This window comes from Coffea eugenioides, chromosome 2 (genome assembly GCF_003713205.1).
Source record: "Coffea eugenioides isolate CCC68of chromosome 2, Ceug_1.0, whole genome shotgun sequence".
Classification (NCBI taxonomy): domain Eukaryota; kingdom Viridiplantae; phylum Streptophyta; class Magnoliopsida; order Gentianales; family Rubiaceae; genus Coffea; species Coffea eugenioides.
In genome coordinates, this window is record NC_040036.1 from 38,237,616 (window position 1) to 38,257,343 (window position 19,728).

General features: G+C 35.9%; 1 protein-coding gene across 2 annotated transcripts; it reads left to right on the forward strand.

Annotated features, from left to right (window-relative positions):
• The first annotated feature begins 2,323 nt into the window (after positions 1 to 2,323).
• LOC113761718 (S-norcoclaurine synthase 2-like) lies at positions 2,324 to 3,570 on the forward strand. Of its 2 annotated transcripts, none has more exons than XM_027304822.1 (2): positions 2,324 to 2,400; positions 2,729 to 3,570. In XM_027304822.1, the coding sequence occupies exon 2, from the start codon at positions 2,803 to 2,805 to the stop codon at positions 3,301 to 3,303; it is 501 nt and encodes a 166-aa protein (XP_027160623.1). In that variant the 5' UTR covers positions 2,324 to 2,400; positions 2,729 to 2,802; the 3' UTR covers positions 3,304 to 3,570. The 2 variants fall into 2 exon arrangements, with proteins under 2 accessions (XP_027160623.1, XP_027160624.1); XM_027304823.1 differs by having other exon boundaries at positions 2,393 to 2,462.
• The last annotated feature ends 16,158 nt before the right edge of the window (positions 3,571 to 19,728 follow it).

A 19,728-nucleotide genomic window follows, 5' to 3' on the forward strand; every position in this document is an offset into this window, starting at 1 on the left:
AAATATATATGCAAAAGCCAATAATAAGTTTCAACCAACAATAAGAAGTTCTATTAGTTTCTAAATAATAGTTGTAACTAAAATGTTATTACACTAGGCAATAATTATACATGTACTTTATAAAGCCCAACAAAAAAATAATAAAAATCTTATGGGTTAATTTCACTTTGCCTTCTTCAATTATAGCTGAATTTCACTTTGGTTCCTAAACTGACAATTTAGTCGCTAAACTTTAAAGCCTGTCTCACTTCAACTCCTACAATATAAAATCTGTCCCACTTTAGTCCATAAAATATAAAATCTATCTCATTTTAGTCACTAAACTATAAATATTTGTCCATTTAAAAATAAAATTTGTTCTACTTCCGTCAATGATTTTATTTAAGTGACAAATTTTATATTTGAGGGACTAAATTATTTTAAAATTTAGGGATCAAATTGATATCTAAATATAGCTGAAAGGTACAAAGTATAATTAACCATATCTTATGTACTTTGTTGCACAGACATATTTTTGTAAACGTTCGTGTGTAAAGTGGACATCTTCGATGGGCTGCCACCGATTGTGGCAACACGATCTTGAATGTGCGATTTCTATACTCATATTAAATCATATGGTTCATTTAGCGTTTTGGGCTTCCCATAATTGTAGCTATAAATACCAGAAGCGTTTCTCTTTTACCATGTGAATCAGGGAAAAGAGCAGCTCTGGTACCTTCCGTTAACAACCATTCCTTCACTATTAACCGTAACTAAAATGGGATTCGTGGGCGTTTCTATGCTTTTAATAGATGAAGAGAAGTGCTATTAAACGAGTGGTGCTTTTGAATTGAGTCAAATACCAAATGCTCAAATTCTGTTAGGCTGCATTGGAATTGAAAGATTTGATAAAGAATTTGATATTCTCTAAAATTCCTCTAGTTGTTTAGATTTCTTAAGAGATATTTGAGTTTGTATATCCTCAATTATTATAGTATTTAAAATTTATTTGGATAATTGGTGAATTACAAACCTAAATAACTCTTAAGTAATATAAAGGAAACCAAAGCAATTTGGGTGAATTTTAAATCTTTCGTGAAATTTTTCAATCCAAACGAAACCTTAGTTTATCATAGAGACAAGATTTGAAGCCATTCTTTCATCGAAGGAATCTAAATTGTTTCTCAATTTCAATAGTTTAATAGAGGTATTCACGTTCATATTCAAGTTTGCCTCTTTAAATTTTCGAGTGTAGCTTGAGCTCAAAGATGACTTCAAATTCTTTAATTTTGTTGTTAATATATGATTATCCATATGCAACTGTGCTAATTTTGTGGTAGAAAATCAATGGTACTATATGCACATAATTGAATCAATGACATTTTAATATCTTAGCTATCAATAATATGCCACAACTTGTTTATCAGCATCTCTTCCAATAAAAGACCAAAAATGTCCAGGATGCCCTTTTTGGAATTTTGTTGGAGGGTGGGTGAGGAGTATTATTTTTATTTTAGGAAATGGGTGGTGACGAGTGTTTTTACTATCTTCCCCATGGAATCTTTTCAAATAGAAGTCAGAGCCAGTGGCGGAGATTGAATTTTGTCTGGGCTTATGAATTACTAGCAAGCAGAGAAACTAGTGCGAGGATCCTGTGTGCTACTACCTGATACCAAATTTAATGTTAATCTCACTTATCACGTGAGGATAAAAGAAATTTAAATAAAAAGCATATTATAAATTAAATAAATAGAATACTTAGTATACATATAGAAGTGACATTAAATTATCATTGAAAAAGTGGCATTGAGAATTTCATATATGCTATTGATATTGTCTTGATCCAATATTCCTTTTGCCTCATCCCTATTGGTAATAATTGTAATGGTTTGGCTATCCTCGACAAACACTCGTTAAGAGGGATTATAGTTTTTGAAAAAGTGTAATTAATTGAAGAAAGCTTTTAATATAGGATTCCATTAATAGTGACCATGTATATTAATACGATAATATAAATGTAATTTAAGTGTGTTTTTAAATACCTTAGTGCAGCATGCTAGATCTGCCAATCAATTTTGATTTTTTTGGAAACTCTCTTCCAAACTTTATTAAGCAAAAAATGCTGGACGATTTTCAACCACTGCAATAATAAAAGTTACCGTTTTGTTTGTCCAAAAAAAATGAAACTGTGTTATTGGATACCAGTTAAATAAATCCTGATGTGATCCCTCTCTTCATCTCTCACTATAAATACTACCAAGATCAAACCAGAGTAATAGTATTAAACAGTTTGTATCTTGTTGCTGTCTTTATCATTACACTAGTGTATTATATTGCACAATAAAAGGATTCCCGTTTGGACCATACTTCTTATCCATATGTTTGTAGTCACGAAGGTGCCGACCACACCAATCCTTTGTGGTAAAACTTCTCTGCGGCCACTGCCGGCCTATGGCATATATAATATACTCCATCATCACTTGGTCTGTTCTCAAATGATTTCTCATATTCGATTTTAGTGTTTGATTTTAGGAACATTTTTTTTCGTCCATTCTTGATTGCTTTTTTGCGATTTGCACGGGCACAAGAGTTGCCGGCCAAGCACCGCTGCTCTCACTATATACGTTCTGCACAAATACTACAACTATTACATACTATGGTCATAATGTCTGTTCTCGAATGATTCTAAATACTTGATTTCAATTAATTATTAATTTCAAAAATCTCTTGTTCTTTGGTTATTTATTAGAGACGAAAAGCTAGAAACAGAAGCAGGAGTTTTTAGCCCACTACTACTAGTTTACTACAACTTCAAGAGGAAAGATGTTTGGAACATTATCTGATGAGCTTGAGGTCAAGGCGCCCGCAAGTGAAGCTTGGAAAGTGTATGGGACGCTGCTACTGGCGGATGTGGTTCGCCAACAACTTCCTGATGTTCTACACAAGATCGACGTACTAGAGGGCGATGGTGGTCCGGGGACCAAACTGAAGCTCACTTTCCCACCGGATAACAAGCTGATATCCTACTCCAAAGAGCAGTTTGTGGTGGTGGATGACCAGAAAATGGTGAAAGTAGCAGAGGTTTTTGAAGGTGGATATCTCAACCTGGGGTTTACGCTCTATCGAGTTACTTTCCAAGTATTTCCAAATCTAAATGATGCATCTTCATGCACCACCAAGTGCATTCTTGACTATGAGCTCAAGGAAGATGCTGCTGAAAATGCTTCTCTTATCAATATTCAGCCCTTCACTGCCATCATGAAAGCTGCTGCCAATTATCTTGAGACAGGCAATGCCACACCCACTACAACAACCAACAATTGATCGCTCATGACTAGATATACTGCTTGTCTATTTTTCCTTTCTTCGTTGGTTTCTCCATAATAATCCTTTTTTTTGGCTTGGGTAGTTTTTCCTTTTCCTCTACACTTCTTTTTCTTCTTTCTGGGGGGCTTCCTTTTCTGTTCTGTAGTCCTTTCCTGGATTGGGTCTAGGAAGGATGTTGAATAACAAACGAATGCTTGTGTTTGTGTATTGATATTGTGTGTTAAACGAATTCATATATAGCGAAAACAATTTTACCGCTATTTATCTCCACAATTCGAGAATTCCAACTCTAATGCTTTCTCTGAAATTTCCAAACCAAAATTTGCTGATCACCTATAACAATATGTGGCTAAGGGAGTGGCTGGAAACGATCTTAGGGTTGTGGTACGGAGAGTACAATCCTTTCTCAGTCTGGAAAGTTTCTTTTTTTTTTTTTTTTTGGTAATACATGTAGGTCAATAGGAGTATCTTTTAACTCCAAAAAAAAAAAAAGAAGAAAAAAATGGGGTCGTTCTACGCATACATACAGGTAAGTTGTTCATTTTCCTTGGGGTTTCTCTTATGTGCTTATATCTTGTATTGCAAATTTATTTGTGGACTTGGGTTTTGTCCTGGAATGTATCTATGATTGACAACATCTAATGAAATATTACAAAAATTGGGTTTGGAGCAACAGGCAAATGAAGGCCTTTTCATAATTTTGGAAATCCAACTAGATGCCCTTAAAGAAAGGAAAAGCAACTTTCATCCTATATTGGAAATATAAACCTGGAAATCGTCAATTAATTTCCACCTACCGTGAATAAAAAAGAAAACTTGTCAGTAGGCATAGATCGTTTATCTTTTATAATTGTTCATCACCTTATGTTGCATGTAAATTGCAGTGTGAATAGTGGCATTTTGGATAAAAAGGGGTCCATTTATTATTATTATTATTATAAGTTAAAACATGACGACAAAATTCACATGCTTAGTTTGTCATAATGTAATCACCAGGCTTCATCTTTACTGAATGAACGTTCAGAAAAAAATTGTAAGATTCCATAGGCAAAATTAGTGAAACCGGAGAGGTCTTTCACATCTTAGATGTGTGAAATCAAGCAAAACTTAGGCAAAGACTGCAAAATTTATGAAGGCCACCTTCGCTATTACAAGAAAAAGAAAAATCACCTAGGAAAATTCACGTGCTCTGCACGTGCATGGAATATGAGTAGTTAGAATCTTATATTTTGAACTTATTCTATTACGTTGCATAAATGTACATGAAGATACATATCATTCTGGTACTTCGTAATTGGAATTTCTAGTATCTTAGAGATTTTAGATGTGAACATATTATAATAAACGTGACATAGGTCAAGTGTACAGCTTCTGTACACCATATAGTTGAGAAAATAGGATAATTTAATTGTTTAAGGCTTAAAAAAAATTGAGCTACGACATTTTGTATACAGGAAAAAACAAAAGATTGAATAATGAAAACTAAATTAGTTTAAAAGAGGAAAAGTTCTCATAATGATCAATCTCTCATGTACCGCATAGCCCAAAGTAAAGCTAGCTTATACTTTTTGAACAAACCTTTGTCTCATTGACTCCCTATTAGTCATCCTGTACTAGAATATCTATCAAGTTTTTAGATTTAATTTTGAAGTATAATTTTTAAAAAAGAAAAATTTTCTAGCGAGAGTGGGTTGGATCTTGGAGGTGGGGAAGACAAATGGGGATTTGAATTCAGAACTTTTAATTTCTGAAACTTCAACCTTAGAATATACTTACTAGTTTTAACATTTTTTGTGAAAAACTTTCATGATGGACGGTAAGTTTTTGTTAAATTAATAAAAGTGGAAAAAGTATTTCTGTTCATGTTCTAATAGTTCATACAACTACTAAAACTATATATTAGTTTCCAAAATTGCAAATCTAGAGCAGTACATCACTACATCTTAATCTCTTTCATATAAGTTTTTTTAGAATTGTATATACTTTATATCTCACTCGTATCTGATTAATTTGGAAGAAAGAAAATTTTATTGTTTTTAGCTCGTAGTAATGTATGTTTTAGTTATTTTGTGCTAATAACCCATACATGTTAATTGTTAAATTTTCATAAATTTTAGTAGTGTATGTTTTAGTTATTTTATTCTGATGACGCATGCATGTTAATTGTCAATTTTGTGACACATTGCTATAGTGACAACTTAGAGTTGTTAGTGCCGTGGGTACATGAATATAGTGACGACAAGGCAAAGTTGTCGAAGAAAAAACATAGAAAATAGTGGTGACTTTCACCAAATTGTCATTGTTGTTTTCCCCAATTGTTCTCGCGCTCTCCAAAGTCAAGCGGCGGGAATCAGTTTTTGACAACAATCCGTAGTTGTCACTGATGAGTTACCTCCCACAAGGTAGTTTTGATGACTTGCAATGTTGTGATTAAAGGGCCGCAATCAGTGATAACTTTTATGTCATCACTATGAAATGTTGTCACTAATGACCAACTTTTTTGTAGTGTTAAAAGCAAAGTTGCTCCAAACAAAAGCTTAACCTATAGTCAATTCTGTTTTGATAGTAAGAAAATTTATTTTAGAAAAAATTGTAATTTTGATTCCAAATGTTTGGGACATGAGCACATCTAGTCCCTATAGTTTTGATGAAAGGAAATATAGTTCCAAATAGTTCGAACTCTAAACATATTTAGTTCTAATGACTAATTTTTACTAATTACTGTCGGAATCAAGTGATGTGCTGGCAACTAATTTTTTAGAAAAATAAAAAATTAGATAAAACATCACTAGCCATAATCTATAACAAAAGATGATTAATTATCCACAATCTGATCATGTGAGTAATTAGTGTTTAACCTATAAATTTTTTTGTTAACTAAATTTTTGTATTCTAGGCTAAATACTAATCCTATAATGTGATCGGCATGCATGTAATTAGTTCTCTTTTACTATAATTTATGGCTAACAATATTTTTTTCATGTTTTATAAGTTAAAAAAAAATCAGGTGCCAACACGTGATAGCACATGATTGGATTCCAGTAGGAATTGACTAGTCAATAGACAAAATGTGCTAAAAATTAAAATATTTGGGATTATATTAACTTTCCTCCAAACTCTAGAAACTAAAGTGTTCATGGCCCAATCATTTGAGATCAGAACTACAATTCTCTTGTTATTTTATATCCGAATACGTTCTTGAAAGTAAACCCAAGAAATCTAGCAATTAACTTACACTAAATTTCGAGTGGAGTTATGCAAAAATGCATTTTATGGTCTTTTAACCACCCAAGAAAATCAGAATTGAGGTCCTCTTACCTACTTTATTAACCTTTCTAAAGTAATTTGTATCCTCATCATGCTCGCTTCTAACAATTCAACTAAATGTGGATTCAAGGGGTCATAGGAATCGCATCAATCTATGAACTTTTTCAATATTGTAAAGTTCCATTCAATTTAACAACTCCTCAAGTAAAAGTAGTTTCATGTGGTGACAGTAACCACATCAATCTATGAACTTTGTCGAGATCGTAAATTTCCAATCAATCAAATTAAGAGGGCTTAGTATGCCTAGTGTTTATATTATACTCCACGTAGTGCTTTGCGCTAAGAATTGCAGATGAAGATAGTAGTGCTTATTCAATCATCAAAGAATACTGTAAAAACTAAGTCAAAAAGCCATTGGACTCATATATGAGGTTGGTGTAAGTCCTTTTTCTATCTCATCGATGCCAATACTCATGAATTGATAATACTATGTATTTGCTCTTTTAAAGATGCATAAGTTGATAATATCATATGTATTTGCTTATATCAAGCAAGATACAGGACTCATAAATTGATTATACTGTACATCTTTCTTTTTGGGCTGCAGAAACGGTTGGGAAACGGGGGGGCTGGATTTTGGGCTGGATTCTGGACTATTGTCCAGAATTGAGGCCGAAACCATTTCATCAACAAGTTGAAGCCGGCAGGTCAATTTGAACTGTCCAGCCAACAAACGAAAAACCAACCCAATGAGAAAATTAAGGCATTTTCCTTTTCCCATTTCAATTTCATCGAAAGAACGCGTCTCTTGTTTATTTAAAACATTCAATCAATGCAAGGTAGTTTTCAGAAAATTTGTATCATTATTCTTTTCCTTCTCAGCTAATAATACAAATAAAGCCTTATTTTTTCTTCCACATTTATTGTATTTAGTTTCTCTTTCGTTGTCATATTTTTTTAGAATCAATGTTGTAACCATGAGTGATTAACTGCAACTAAAAGGAACTGTGGCTACCCTAACAAAAATTCCTCCTCTGGAGTTCGGCCAATCCCCCTTGGGCAATCTATAGCATTGTACAACTTGATTGCTTTTATCCAATCTGTCCTCCCTCTCGATGTTATAAAACGTCCAAACCATTGTCAAGAATGTTACTTCAGAAGATCCTGTGACGTTGCTATGTCAAGCATCGCCTTTCACTCACTGACATGCCATACCAACTATGATATTGTTGATTATTCTCCAACTGTTATGTCAGGTTTTATCCCCTCATTCTCTCTCTTACCCGGATACGGGGGAAATGGGGCAGGGACGGTTGCAGGTGCAACCGTCCCTGAGCGGTTAATGGCCAGGATTTGGCCTCAAAATTTTGTGCGGTTGAGATTACAAGTTGTAACTCGATTTCCACGCCATGTGTGGGTCCCACAAAAATTTGCTCTAAAGTTACGCGATGTGCAACAAAAGTTACACGATGTACAAAGAAAGTTACGCGTAGTTGATAATGACGAAAATCGCCTGGGACGGTTGCACCTGCAACCGTCCGTGCCCCGAGTCCCGGATACAGGGGATACGGGGCAGGAACGGTCCTCAGATTGACCGTTCCCGAGCTGTTGTCTCACTAAAAGAAAGGTAAGGCCAGAAATAAACCACGTCAAAAGGCTTCAGTTTGGCCCAAAACGACGTCGTTTTATTAAGTGAGACAGTCAAAAAAATGGTTATGCTCTGCTGACCGTAACGGCAAGAAACGGAACGTTATGACCACTAGTAAGCAAAGTCCCGCCCAAAGCGAAATGTCGAAAATGAAAAGGCGCACTTGGACTCCCACCCAAACCAGACGAAGCAGTTGCTTGCGAAAAGCCACGAAGGGAGAAATAAGAGGGGAAAATACGAGATTGGCAACACTCTCCGGCGTGACATTGCGAAAAGCTGTGGAAGTGCAACATTGGATACGGAAAAAAATAGCAAGGAGAAGCAAGAAATGGTGGAGTGGTGGACAAATTTCTGGTGATTCGGATTTATTATAAGAAGAAGAAAGGTGAACCCAAGGTTGAAGAGTGGAAGATCGTAGGCGCGGGAGTAGTGAACGACCGAAAATCAGTCAGGTATTCAAATTTTTTTGAGTCCTACGATGATGTAGTAACGTGTGTGAATTGACATGCTTGTTGAAGGACCTTACTTGTGGATGTTGTTGGCGTACAGAATGATGATCGCTTAGAGGGATATCACGTGAGCATAATTTTGTGTATAGTAATGAGTAAGTGCAGCATGATAGGAGTATTATGTGTTAGTTTTTTATAGCATGACAGAGTGAGAGTGGGAAAGAAGGGGGAAATCGTGCGGCACAACTGCTTGAGAAAATGTGTGCATGGGTTCGGGAGTTAGTATTGAAAAAATGGGTGCAGATTATAATTAGTATGCGGTAAGTAGGTAGTACAACGCGTTGAGTGTAACATACACTGCTACATTCGTTGTTATGCATAAACACAAAACTGGAGAAGTAATGCAAGTTGTGGATCAACGGGAACATGACAGAAACGATGGATTAAAATGTTATCATGAAATTGGGATGGCGTTTTTGGGTCTTGAATGGTGTAAGTTTATTGTATTAGTTCGTGTGCACGAACACAGTGTTGGATAATTGTTACATGTTGTGGTTGAATAGGTACATAGAAATAACAGAGTTCAAATGTTTTGTACTGAGTTGTGCGTCTCATACTTGCTAATGGAAATGTTATTTTGAAATTGAGATGTCGTATTTGGGTCTTGATTGGTGTAAGTTTATTGTATTAGGGCGTGCGCATGAACACAGTGTTGGATAATTGTTACATGTTGTGGTTTAACATGTACAGAGAAATAACAGAGTTTTACTGTTTTGTACTCAGTTGTGCTTCTCATATTTTCTTCTACATTGATGTTACAGGTTATTGGTTTAGTTGCATAAAGAGAGACAAGTTTCTAGGTTGGAAGTGAATGAGTACGAGAGTAGGTTATAAGTTGGCAATGTGAGGCAGACGGAATAACAAATCATGAGGTTTAGCATAGTCAGTGTGGAATAACGGTTAAGAATCTTACTAGTTATTGTAGGTGCACATCATGTTGGATAGTCATTACATGCAGTCATTTAGTAGTGACACTAGCAGAAGTGCACTGTAAAATTGGATGAACATACACGTAAAATTGTTTAACGGGTTTGTTGCTTCATTCATATTGTTCAAGAGTGTGATAAATAAAGGAGAAGGTGATTGAATCGAACTTGATAGACAGGGGAATAGATTATGAAATGACTAAATGAGGGATAATTAACCAGAAAATTTGGTATTGAGACAAACAAATTGTGAAAAGGAAGATGACTTGTACAATAATTGTTCTGGTTGGACATCATCTTTGATAGTTGTTACACGTAATAGATCAGAAGTTACAATAATAATACTGGTCTATAGAATATCATGAAGATACTATAAATTTGGATGGCCCCCTATTCTACTGCATTGGTATTGTACAGTAGCATAATAAATAGAAGAAGAAAATGATGGATGAAATACAATTTGATAGATAGAACAACAGATTATGTAGATTAGTGGCAGTTGGAATAAATAACAAACTGTGAAGAATGAGTTACTGAGTGTGAGAAAAAATGTTACAGGTTGTACTATAACTAGTGTGACTAATATTTGATGCTCATATATTATGTTTAGCAGTACTTCATGATATGTTATGACTGTGGCTGGAAATAAAATTTTGGAACTGAAGTGCAATATGTTTGTTAAAAACATTAGTTTACATGGCAAGAACGCGAGCAGGAAGCACACTTCAGGAAGCAGACAGAGAAGAACTTGCCGAAACAAGTGGTGGTACAGAACACGGTGCAGCACCCACTTCATCGAATAGGCAAGTGGCCAGTGCTTGCGTAAGGTCTTGGCAGGTTAGATTTGGCATCATTATAATGCATTACAATGTTGACTGTTCAGGGGCAGGATGGGAAGGAAAAGAAGCAGTAAAAGGAATGATCGTTTAGGTGGGGAGGAAGAACTGGTTATAGCGGGAACAAGCGAGGTCGCAGAACCAGTCCCACCATTGAATCCATGGATGAAGTTCAGGTAAGATTATTGAATTTGAGAAAAAAATAATGGTACTAAATAGCACATATAACTTTGGAGTTTTGAATGTGGACAGGAAAGAGTATCAACACACGGTTTCGGCGAAGGGTGTTAAGCTGACCGAGGTATGCTGTCCTAGCAAAATAAACTGAAGAATCATTGAACTGATGGGGTGCCTAAGGGAAAAATAGTAAAACGAGCAATTATTTTGTGTTTAGTCTAAAGTGTTTTTTGACTTAATTTATTCAATGCAGTACAATGACATTGCCCGGACAGCATTTAATAAGTTGAGTGAGGAAGAAATGAGGAAGCGAAAGGAGGAGTATTTGAAAGAGAAAGAAGAGTATGAGAAGAAATAGAACGTCTAGGAAAGCCGATATTGCGAAAAGCACGTGTTCAAATCAAGGTAAATACACGGCATGATTCATCAAACACGGATACGAAACTTATATTAGTCTAATGCATATATCTAAAAAATGGTGTAGAATCAGAAGTACACTATCCGATGCTCGCCAAAGCAGATGTCAAGCTTCGTTTCACGAATCGATGAAACTAAGAAGCAGCAGATTAGAGACATAGGATTTGGAGGGCTGCTAGACATACAGTGTCACTGGATTCCTAGTGGCATAGCCACCTGGCTTGTTGACAACTTTAATCCGACATTGAGCAGTTTAAATGTACATGGAGATGGTGTGCTACCTTTAACGTCAAAGGATATCAGTTTAATCCTGGGGATCCCGAACGAAGGTCCCGTTCCAGTTGAAGACACCGATACAACCGAGGTTGGGGGAACTGGACCAAGTCATAGGACATACAAATGGAATGAGCTCCCAAATGAGTTGGTAGCCATGAATGCAGGGGAAGAATTCTTAAGACTATTCGTGGCATTTTGTTGTGGATGTCTACTGGCTCCAACCACTAGAGCCGAGCACAAAATAAAGCTTTGGAACTGTACGCAATTGGTTGATAGGGTAGCCAGATTGAACTGGGCTGAGTATGTGAGGATCGTACTATGCAATAAGGTGCTAGAGGTGCAAAAGAAAAGTGAAAAGCAGCACCAATACGTTGGCGGTTGTATCTTCGTTCTGCTGGTAAGATTAGACAGTTGTAGTCATGACGAAATATGCTCTAATTGTTACACAGTGCACCAGAGAGTTAATTAGTTTTGCGTGCCTTCATAACTACTGTCTGTATTTCCACATTTTATCGAATTCAGTGCGATGGATTGATTAGATTATGCTCAAATGAATGCGTCTACGATGATGTTTTAACAGTGTGGTCAAGTTTATCTACAGTTGAATTAATTGCTGTATTGTATTGCAGATTCATTATCTTGATCGGGTACAAATACTGAAGCATAAAGTGTCGAGGACTACTCCGCGAGCTAAGGCATGGACAGATGCTCTGATCTCTGAAAGGGATGCACTTGAGATTAAAAATCTTGGAGCTTATGGAAAAGGAAAACTGGTAAAATGTTATATATTGTTGACCTCATTTCATATAAAAGGTAGTGGTCTATGTAGTCCAATGTTTTTGCTATTGAAATGGTTGGTTTAATTTGTTGTTAAAGATTGGACAATATGATCCGGATGATAATGAATATGATGGGCAGAGTACTGAACTACCCCTGATTTGGTAGGGATGCTGATGAACAGCGGGCACGCCGATATCGGTGTAAGTGGGTCTGTTCCATGATTTAATGAAATTTGTTGTTTGATTAGACGTAATTACTGCATATTGTAAGAAATATTATTGGTTATTGATAGGCCTATCAACTTCATTCATGTTGTAGTATCATGTTAATATGTGATACCAATCCCAATATTACATCCCTGTCCAGAGAGTTATTAAAAATTAAGTCACATGAATGGAAATATAGAAATATAGTGATGTCTTGGCCAATCATGTTATAAATGTATGAAGTTTCAATGAACCCGGGTGACCATTTTATTTTTTAGTATATAAGTTACAGTTATAGAACCTATGGCCGCAATTCAAATGTTAAATTAAGAACCTTTGCGTAAATGTACTATTGTATATGCCTGTATTGTATTCCATTGTTGAGAGCATGTGGCTCATTTATGGATTGATAATTTCATCATCTAACTGCAGGCTGAGCTAAATGAGCTGTATAACATTGCTGTTAGTAGCCAACGAAGGATATTGAAGATTGCAGAAATCCTCTCCTCTCAGCCGAGAGCAAAAGCTTCCACTTCTGGGCCTGAAGCATTGGACAAAGGAAAAAAACCTGTACAGGAGGACTATACAATGCACAAGAGTCCTGATACCGAAGAAGAGCTGGAATTTCAATCTGCCGAAGAAGGGGCCAACGACGAGGATGATGATGGTGAAGAAATTGATGCGGAAGGGTCTGATGAAGACGAGCATAATGCAGCGCAGGCCGAGAAAGACGATGCCAATACGAAAACAAATATTGAAGGTATCCCAGACCCAGAACTGAATGAAGATGTAATGGACGTGGAGAATCCAATTCCTACCTCATCAGTCGTACCCGATAACATCAGTCGCGGATTGGAACAAGGGACCACCATGACAACAACTGCGCAAGGAAGCATTATACAGCTTCAAGAGCAAGAGCAGGAGCAATACAGGTCAAATGTCATAGAACCTGCCGAAGAGGGTCAATGTACGGTACAACCACCTTTGCACGCTACTGCATCGACGTCACATCTGCTTGAGCAAGAAATACCACGAAGGTTGCGATCATATGGTCGAAAGTGGAAAGGTTGGTATACTGTTATTATTCATAAGGTTCTAATTCAAGTAGTTTGACTGTAACATCTATTATCATATACGGTAACTGTGTTTATACCATCATGATGGTCTGAACTCTCGCTTGTCATCATCGAAAACTTGTTAGGCATACTGTCATACCCTGTCCGATGTGAAACACATATGAAGTTGATATAACAAACATAATTAGGCATATTATGAAAGTATGACTTTATTCATGTTAAGAAGTTAGTGTGTTTTGAAAAATGGTAGTTACATTGCGGTGGAAAAATGTTACAAAATAGTTATTGAAAAATTACAGTGTGTTTAAAAATTGTTACCAAAAAATTTGGTAACTTATAGATTAACAATTAGTATGTTTGAAGAATGTTTACAGTGTGCTTGAAGTTTGTCACAAAATAGTTACCTGAAAGTTACAGTTTGCTCTATTGAATACAAAACTCCATATTCGGGGATCGTTAGTCTCGGAATTTATTTTACATTATTGTACAATAGTTACCGAAAAGTTATACTGTGTTCGAAAGCTGTTACAAAATAGTTAATGGGGAAGATGCTATTTCATAATTAATGCAAAGTGCGTAATTCAAGAATGTTAGTTACGAAGTGTTTGTAACTTGTTACATTAGTGATTATTTAGACGAAAGTTGAATGTTATTGAAGACTGTTAGTCATTATAATTAATAGATAAGTTACAGTTTCTAAAATTAAAACATAACTCCATATTAAATGATTGCTGTTTAAATGTGTGTTTGTAGGTTGATACTCACTTATTTATTAGTCAAAGTGCATTTGAAAACTCTTAGAAACAGTTAATTTAGCATACTGTTATGGTGTGATCCTGTTACAAATTAGTTATTGAGAAGTTATAGTGTGTTTGAAAATTTATCACAACTGTTTGAAAAGTGTTAGTTACAGTGTGTTTGAAGAGTCGTACAAATAGTTCTTAGGACAGTTACATTGCATTTGAAAAATAATCGATTGGTGTTTGATGACTGCTAATTGCATTGTGTCTGAAGAATGAAGCAAAATACCTTATAATTTGTTAGATGACAACAAATGAATGTCATATGAAATGCATGTTATTTGCCTTTTGTAGGAGGCCTTGACGTTGAGGTGAAGCACAAGTCTACATGTGCAACAAAGAAGAGCACCGTTCTGCGGTCAGCAGAGTTCATTCTACCAGCACCTGTGACAGTTAGCCTATACGAAAAAAATATGGCTGCATATGCATGGGATCCGGACCAAAATCCCAAGTCAGATTCTTGACAAAACTATTAATTCGATCTTGTGATCCATTTACTACAATAAGTACGCGTGTGGTTCATAATAAGATGGCATAGAAAAACAGATTGAATATGGATGAGATTCGAGTTCATATACATTAGTCAGATTTTCGTGTTTTGGAGTAGGAGTAATAATTATTAGTAAATCGTTTAATTGTGTCTTGGATGTGATAAGGACATACTTGTTCAAATGTATCAATTTTCGCTGACTCGGCTTGACTTGAAGACACTGGAAAATGGCATGCATGTGTCTAATCGGGTCAGTAGTTCATTACTTTTAGTGAAAAAGTTTGATTATGTATCTATTGATTGGAATAGTCATACATAAACTCACCCAAGCAACACTCAATTATATGTTTTGATCACCATTTGCCATTGATTAGGTGATTGATATGTTTGCCCGTCTCATGAATTGGGGTGGAAGAACTGCCAAAATTAGGAAGCTTGAACGCTACATCGTAGAACCTGTTGCAGTTGTGAGTTTGAAATTTGGACTGCATCCTACAGTTGTGTTAAAGTTTTTCATCATCATATCTGAATTGGTATTACGATCTAACGCACCATTATTAATGTCTTCTATGCACTTTTCACTCCGCTATGTTATTGGTTGCAGGAAGGAATTTTAAAAATGGGAAAATTCGACAAGCTCTCTGATGCCAGCTTATCTGCTAAGCTTCTAAAGCTCTTCAAGGTTCGCAATAACAATACGGGGGTTGATCCTGCAAATTGTGATTGGGTATGCAATTATCAGTTTTAATCCAAAACTTCTTATGTAACTGTTGAACATTCAAAACATGTGTGAACTCGGTTATGTAGAATGACCTGTCTGACCTTTTTCATACCTCATTTGGCGTAGATACTTGTGCCAGTATGCATAGAGGGGTCTTGGTTTGTCTACAGCTTTGGTGTCTCAGAGAAAGAAGTGCACGTGCTAGACCCTGATAGCACTCAAGCAAAGAGCAAAGACATTAGTGTACTGAATCGACTGGTATGTTGGACAAATTGCTAAATGCATTACACGATATGACAGTGACACATTAGTGGATTGTAATCAGTTTTACATAATCTTTGGTGATATAGAAACGTGCACTGGGTTTGGTCGTGGCGGCAAAGTTTGGCAAGGAAATTGACTTCTCCAGTTTCAAATTTTCTGTTGCCGATATCCCTCATCACTCACCCAACAAAGTGTAAATAGTTTGACTTCTCCCGTCATTATTGTTAGAGCGTGTACTAAGTTTTTTGTCCAACATATATACCATAACTGACTAATGAGAAGACAACGTGAACAGGTGTGACAGTGGTGTTTTAGTTATGACATTCCTAGAGCATTGGAGCGGAAGGTTGGCTGTTCGGCTTACAGAGGTATTACAATTGATATCCCTTTTCTCCCTACAATCCATCTGAAATTGATTTAATGCTTGTTACCTCGACACTCAACTATACTAATTCCTACCTCTTGTGCTGATAGGAAAATGTTGGCAAGTATCGAGTGCTATACACAGCTCGATTGTGTAACTCAGCGGAGAACTCAAAGTTTCCGGACAGCTTCGCAAACCTGCAAGTACCTAAACGGGCGCAGTTGAATGTTGGTAATGCCTGATTTATAAGTATTGATGACTGGGAGAGAAGGAAGTCCACAAAATTGCATTTGACGTGCTTTTGTATATTATTACGTGTATATGATAGCTTTTGGATTGCTGTAACTAATTTTATTTTGGAGTCTACTGAGAAGGACCTTTCTTTTGAGACAGTAGTTTTGTTTTTCTGGAGACATTAGCATCAATACTGATTAGCAATTTATATCGTGGTGCTGTTTATTTATCATTTGTGGCCATAAATTATGAATTGAATTCAGGTTTTCTGTTGACACTAGAATAATGTCAGTAATAACATTAACGGAGCATTAATTGGTTCAAATGTGTCGTGACTCTATGGTTCAAAGATGCTCGTCGTCACTCTGTGCCAACTATACTGGAACCTACCTTGAACAATGTGTAATTATAGAACAAGCGCCCAATTGTAAGGCTATTTGTTCGTTATGCAATTGGATGTAACTTATCAGTAAATAATTGACATATGAACAAGTCAGTAAATAATGCAACGATTCATTTGACATGGGTATATACAAGATGATGGGTATATACACCAAATACTTTAAAGCGGACCTGACAAACTGAATTGAGCATAATAATTAAGTATGATTTTATTCCAACCACATCCAGATAAGGCTAATGTCATATTAAGCTAATTGTGAAGTTACAGTATGTTTGAAAAACTGTTAGTTACATCGTGTTTGAAGATTGTTATAAAATAGTTATTGGAAAGTTACAGTGTGTTTAAAGATTGTTACGAAAAAAATTATTTTAGAAGTTACAGATTAAAAATTAATACTGATACTCCGTATTTGAAGACTGCATCCAGTGAATTTGTAGTTTGTTGCAATATTAGTTATTGGAAAGTTACAATTTGAAAATTAATACAAAATTTCATACATGAAAGCTGGTAGTTACAAATTGTTTTTAGGTTGTTACAACATAATTATTGAAAAGTTACAGGGTGTTCAAAGACTGTTACAAAATAGATATTTGGGAAGTCACAGTTTCAAAATTAATACAAAGATTGATATTTGAAAACTGTTAGTTACGATGTGTTTGGACGTTGTTACAAAATAGTTTGATTATCAATTTATTTATTGGATTAGTGATACGTAAACCCAATTGTAACAGTCAATTACATGTTTTGGAAACTATTGGATATTGATTAGGTGATTGACATGTTTAGTCGTCCCATGAATTGGGGTGGAAGAACTGCCAAAAATAGGAAGTTGGAACGCTACATCGTTGAACCTCTAGCAGTTGTGAGTATGAAGTTTGGACTGCATCCTATTATGTGCTAAATTTTTTCAGCATCATATTTAAATTGGTATTACGAACCAACACCAACACACTATTACTGACGTCTTCTACACTACTCCCACTGGGGATACCCAAACACATAACCTAACAAATTGGTAGTTACTCGCAAAATTTGTATTAATTACCATAAAAGTACACCCAAAAAAATCTATTCATTATGTGTACTGCGGGTTTTGTGGGAAATGGGGCAGGAACCGTTCCTGAAGGTTCACGGCCACGATGTGGCCTCAAAAATTTGTGCGGCTCAGATACCTGCAACCGTTTGTGCCCCTTGTCAGGTTTTGTGTTTGTTTTCAAAAAACATGTTACTTATTCTATACTTACTAATTCTCCAGAATTATGTTACTACTAGCTAGCTTATATCGTTTCTTGCCACATATTAACTCCCACCTGTGTGTTGGTCCGTGTTAGCTCCTGATCGACACACAACCACTACTTCAACAGAAGGTTAAAACACAAAAGCTTAAGTGGCCCAAAAGGAGTTTTAGATTGTTCAAATGTCTTCATCGAGCAATTTTGGTGGCGGATCTACTGAGTTAAGATATCAATATCGGAACTGTCACTGTGGAAAAAGGGCTGGGCTGAAGATCGTGGAGTCACAGAAACCAACGAAGGGATTGCTGTACTTCGTCTGTGAAGGAAAAACTTGTGCTTTTTTCGCTTGGTGTCATCCAATAGGGAGGAATCATGAGCAAGTTCAGGCTAACTACTGCCCTCCCTCACTTAATCGACAAGCAATAAGTAGAGAAAGCTCCTTCGACAGTCCCGGAACAGTGCAAAATGAACCAAACTCTTTCCCGTATCATGTGTACCGAATCGAACAAGATATTCGACAAATGAAAACCTTCATGACGATATCGGTAGCGGTCGCCTTTCTGTTGCTCCTAATAGCAATTTTTCGCTGACAGCACTTTCAATTTTTCGACCCATATGATATGAACTTCGCCTTGAATGTTGTCGGAGATATATCCTCTATAGGCAAAGTTACACTGACGTCCTTGTACTGTTGACTTTTCATTTTGGTAGTTGATCTAGAAGATAGAGTAAACAGTAGATGCAGTCGTATAGTTGAATGAAACTGGTGAAGTCACATTGAAAGTTTTTTGTGAAGTTATATGATTGCTCTTTTATCTGAAATCACATGTGTTGTTCAATTGTTTTGTGTTAATGACTCTAACTAATCGAAACTATGAATTGTATAATGATGCACAAATGGTTACCTTAATTGTAAATTGTTACAATTCGTACGTTCTTACTTACAGCTTTGTTCGTCCTAAGTTACAACATTCAAGGAAATTAGTTGTCAAATTGAAAATCTTTAATAAAGTATCAGGAGCAGAAGGAGGTGCTTATTCAGGTACTATCACATTGTGGGTCATTGAATGACCAAGGCCATTCAGTTTTACACATCTGACTCTGGGCCAAAAAATTGACATTCATTGTGAGATTTTATGCACAATGTTTTACGTATTACTGTGTATGCACATTGTCGAAATTAAGGTCACTGATGTGTAACTATGTATTCACATCGGTAGCCTTAATGTTGCAATACAGGTCTTACCATGATAAAAACTGTAAAATTTATTTTATTTTCTGATGCTGATTAGTAACACGACGTAACACTTATTAAGAGTATCGATACTAAAAATATAGTTCAACATTTTGTCCATACGATTGACAAACTGTTCATATATTGTTACAATTCGTAAGTTCTTATTTACCTCTTTGTTTGTTCTGAGTTACAACATATATAAAATTTGTAGTCGAATTTGAAATCCCCTATAGAGCATTGGAGCAGAAGGAGGTACGAACCGCTCATAGAGGTAGTAAATTTGGATCATACACTGACCAAGGCCATAGAGTGTTACACATCTGACTCTTGGCTAAGAAACTGTTGTTTTGGGCTGTCATACCTCCCTGTGACAGTGTAACTGTGTATGCACACAGTGAAACGTACATGAATCTAATGTGTAACTCTGTATATAGGTGCTCTCTTAAAAGTTGGTGTACAGGACCAAAACATGATAAAAGCTGCAAACATGTGTTGAAGTCTGTAAACGATTAGCAACAGCACGTAACACGTATATTCACTGTCGGTACTACAAATC

Coding starts and splice junctions, on each gene's coding strand:
- LOC113761718 (XM_027304822.1), top strand. CDS start 2,803: ATGTTTGGAACATTATCTGATGAGCTTGAGGTCAAGGCGCCCGCAAGT.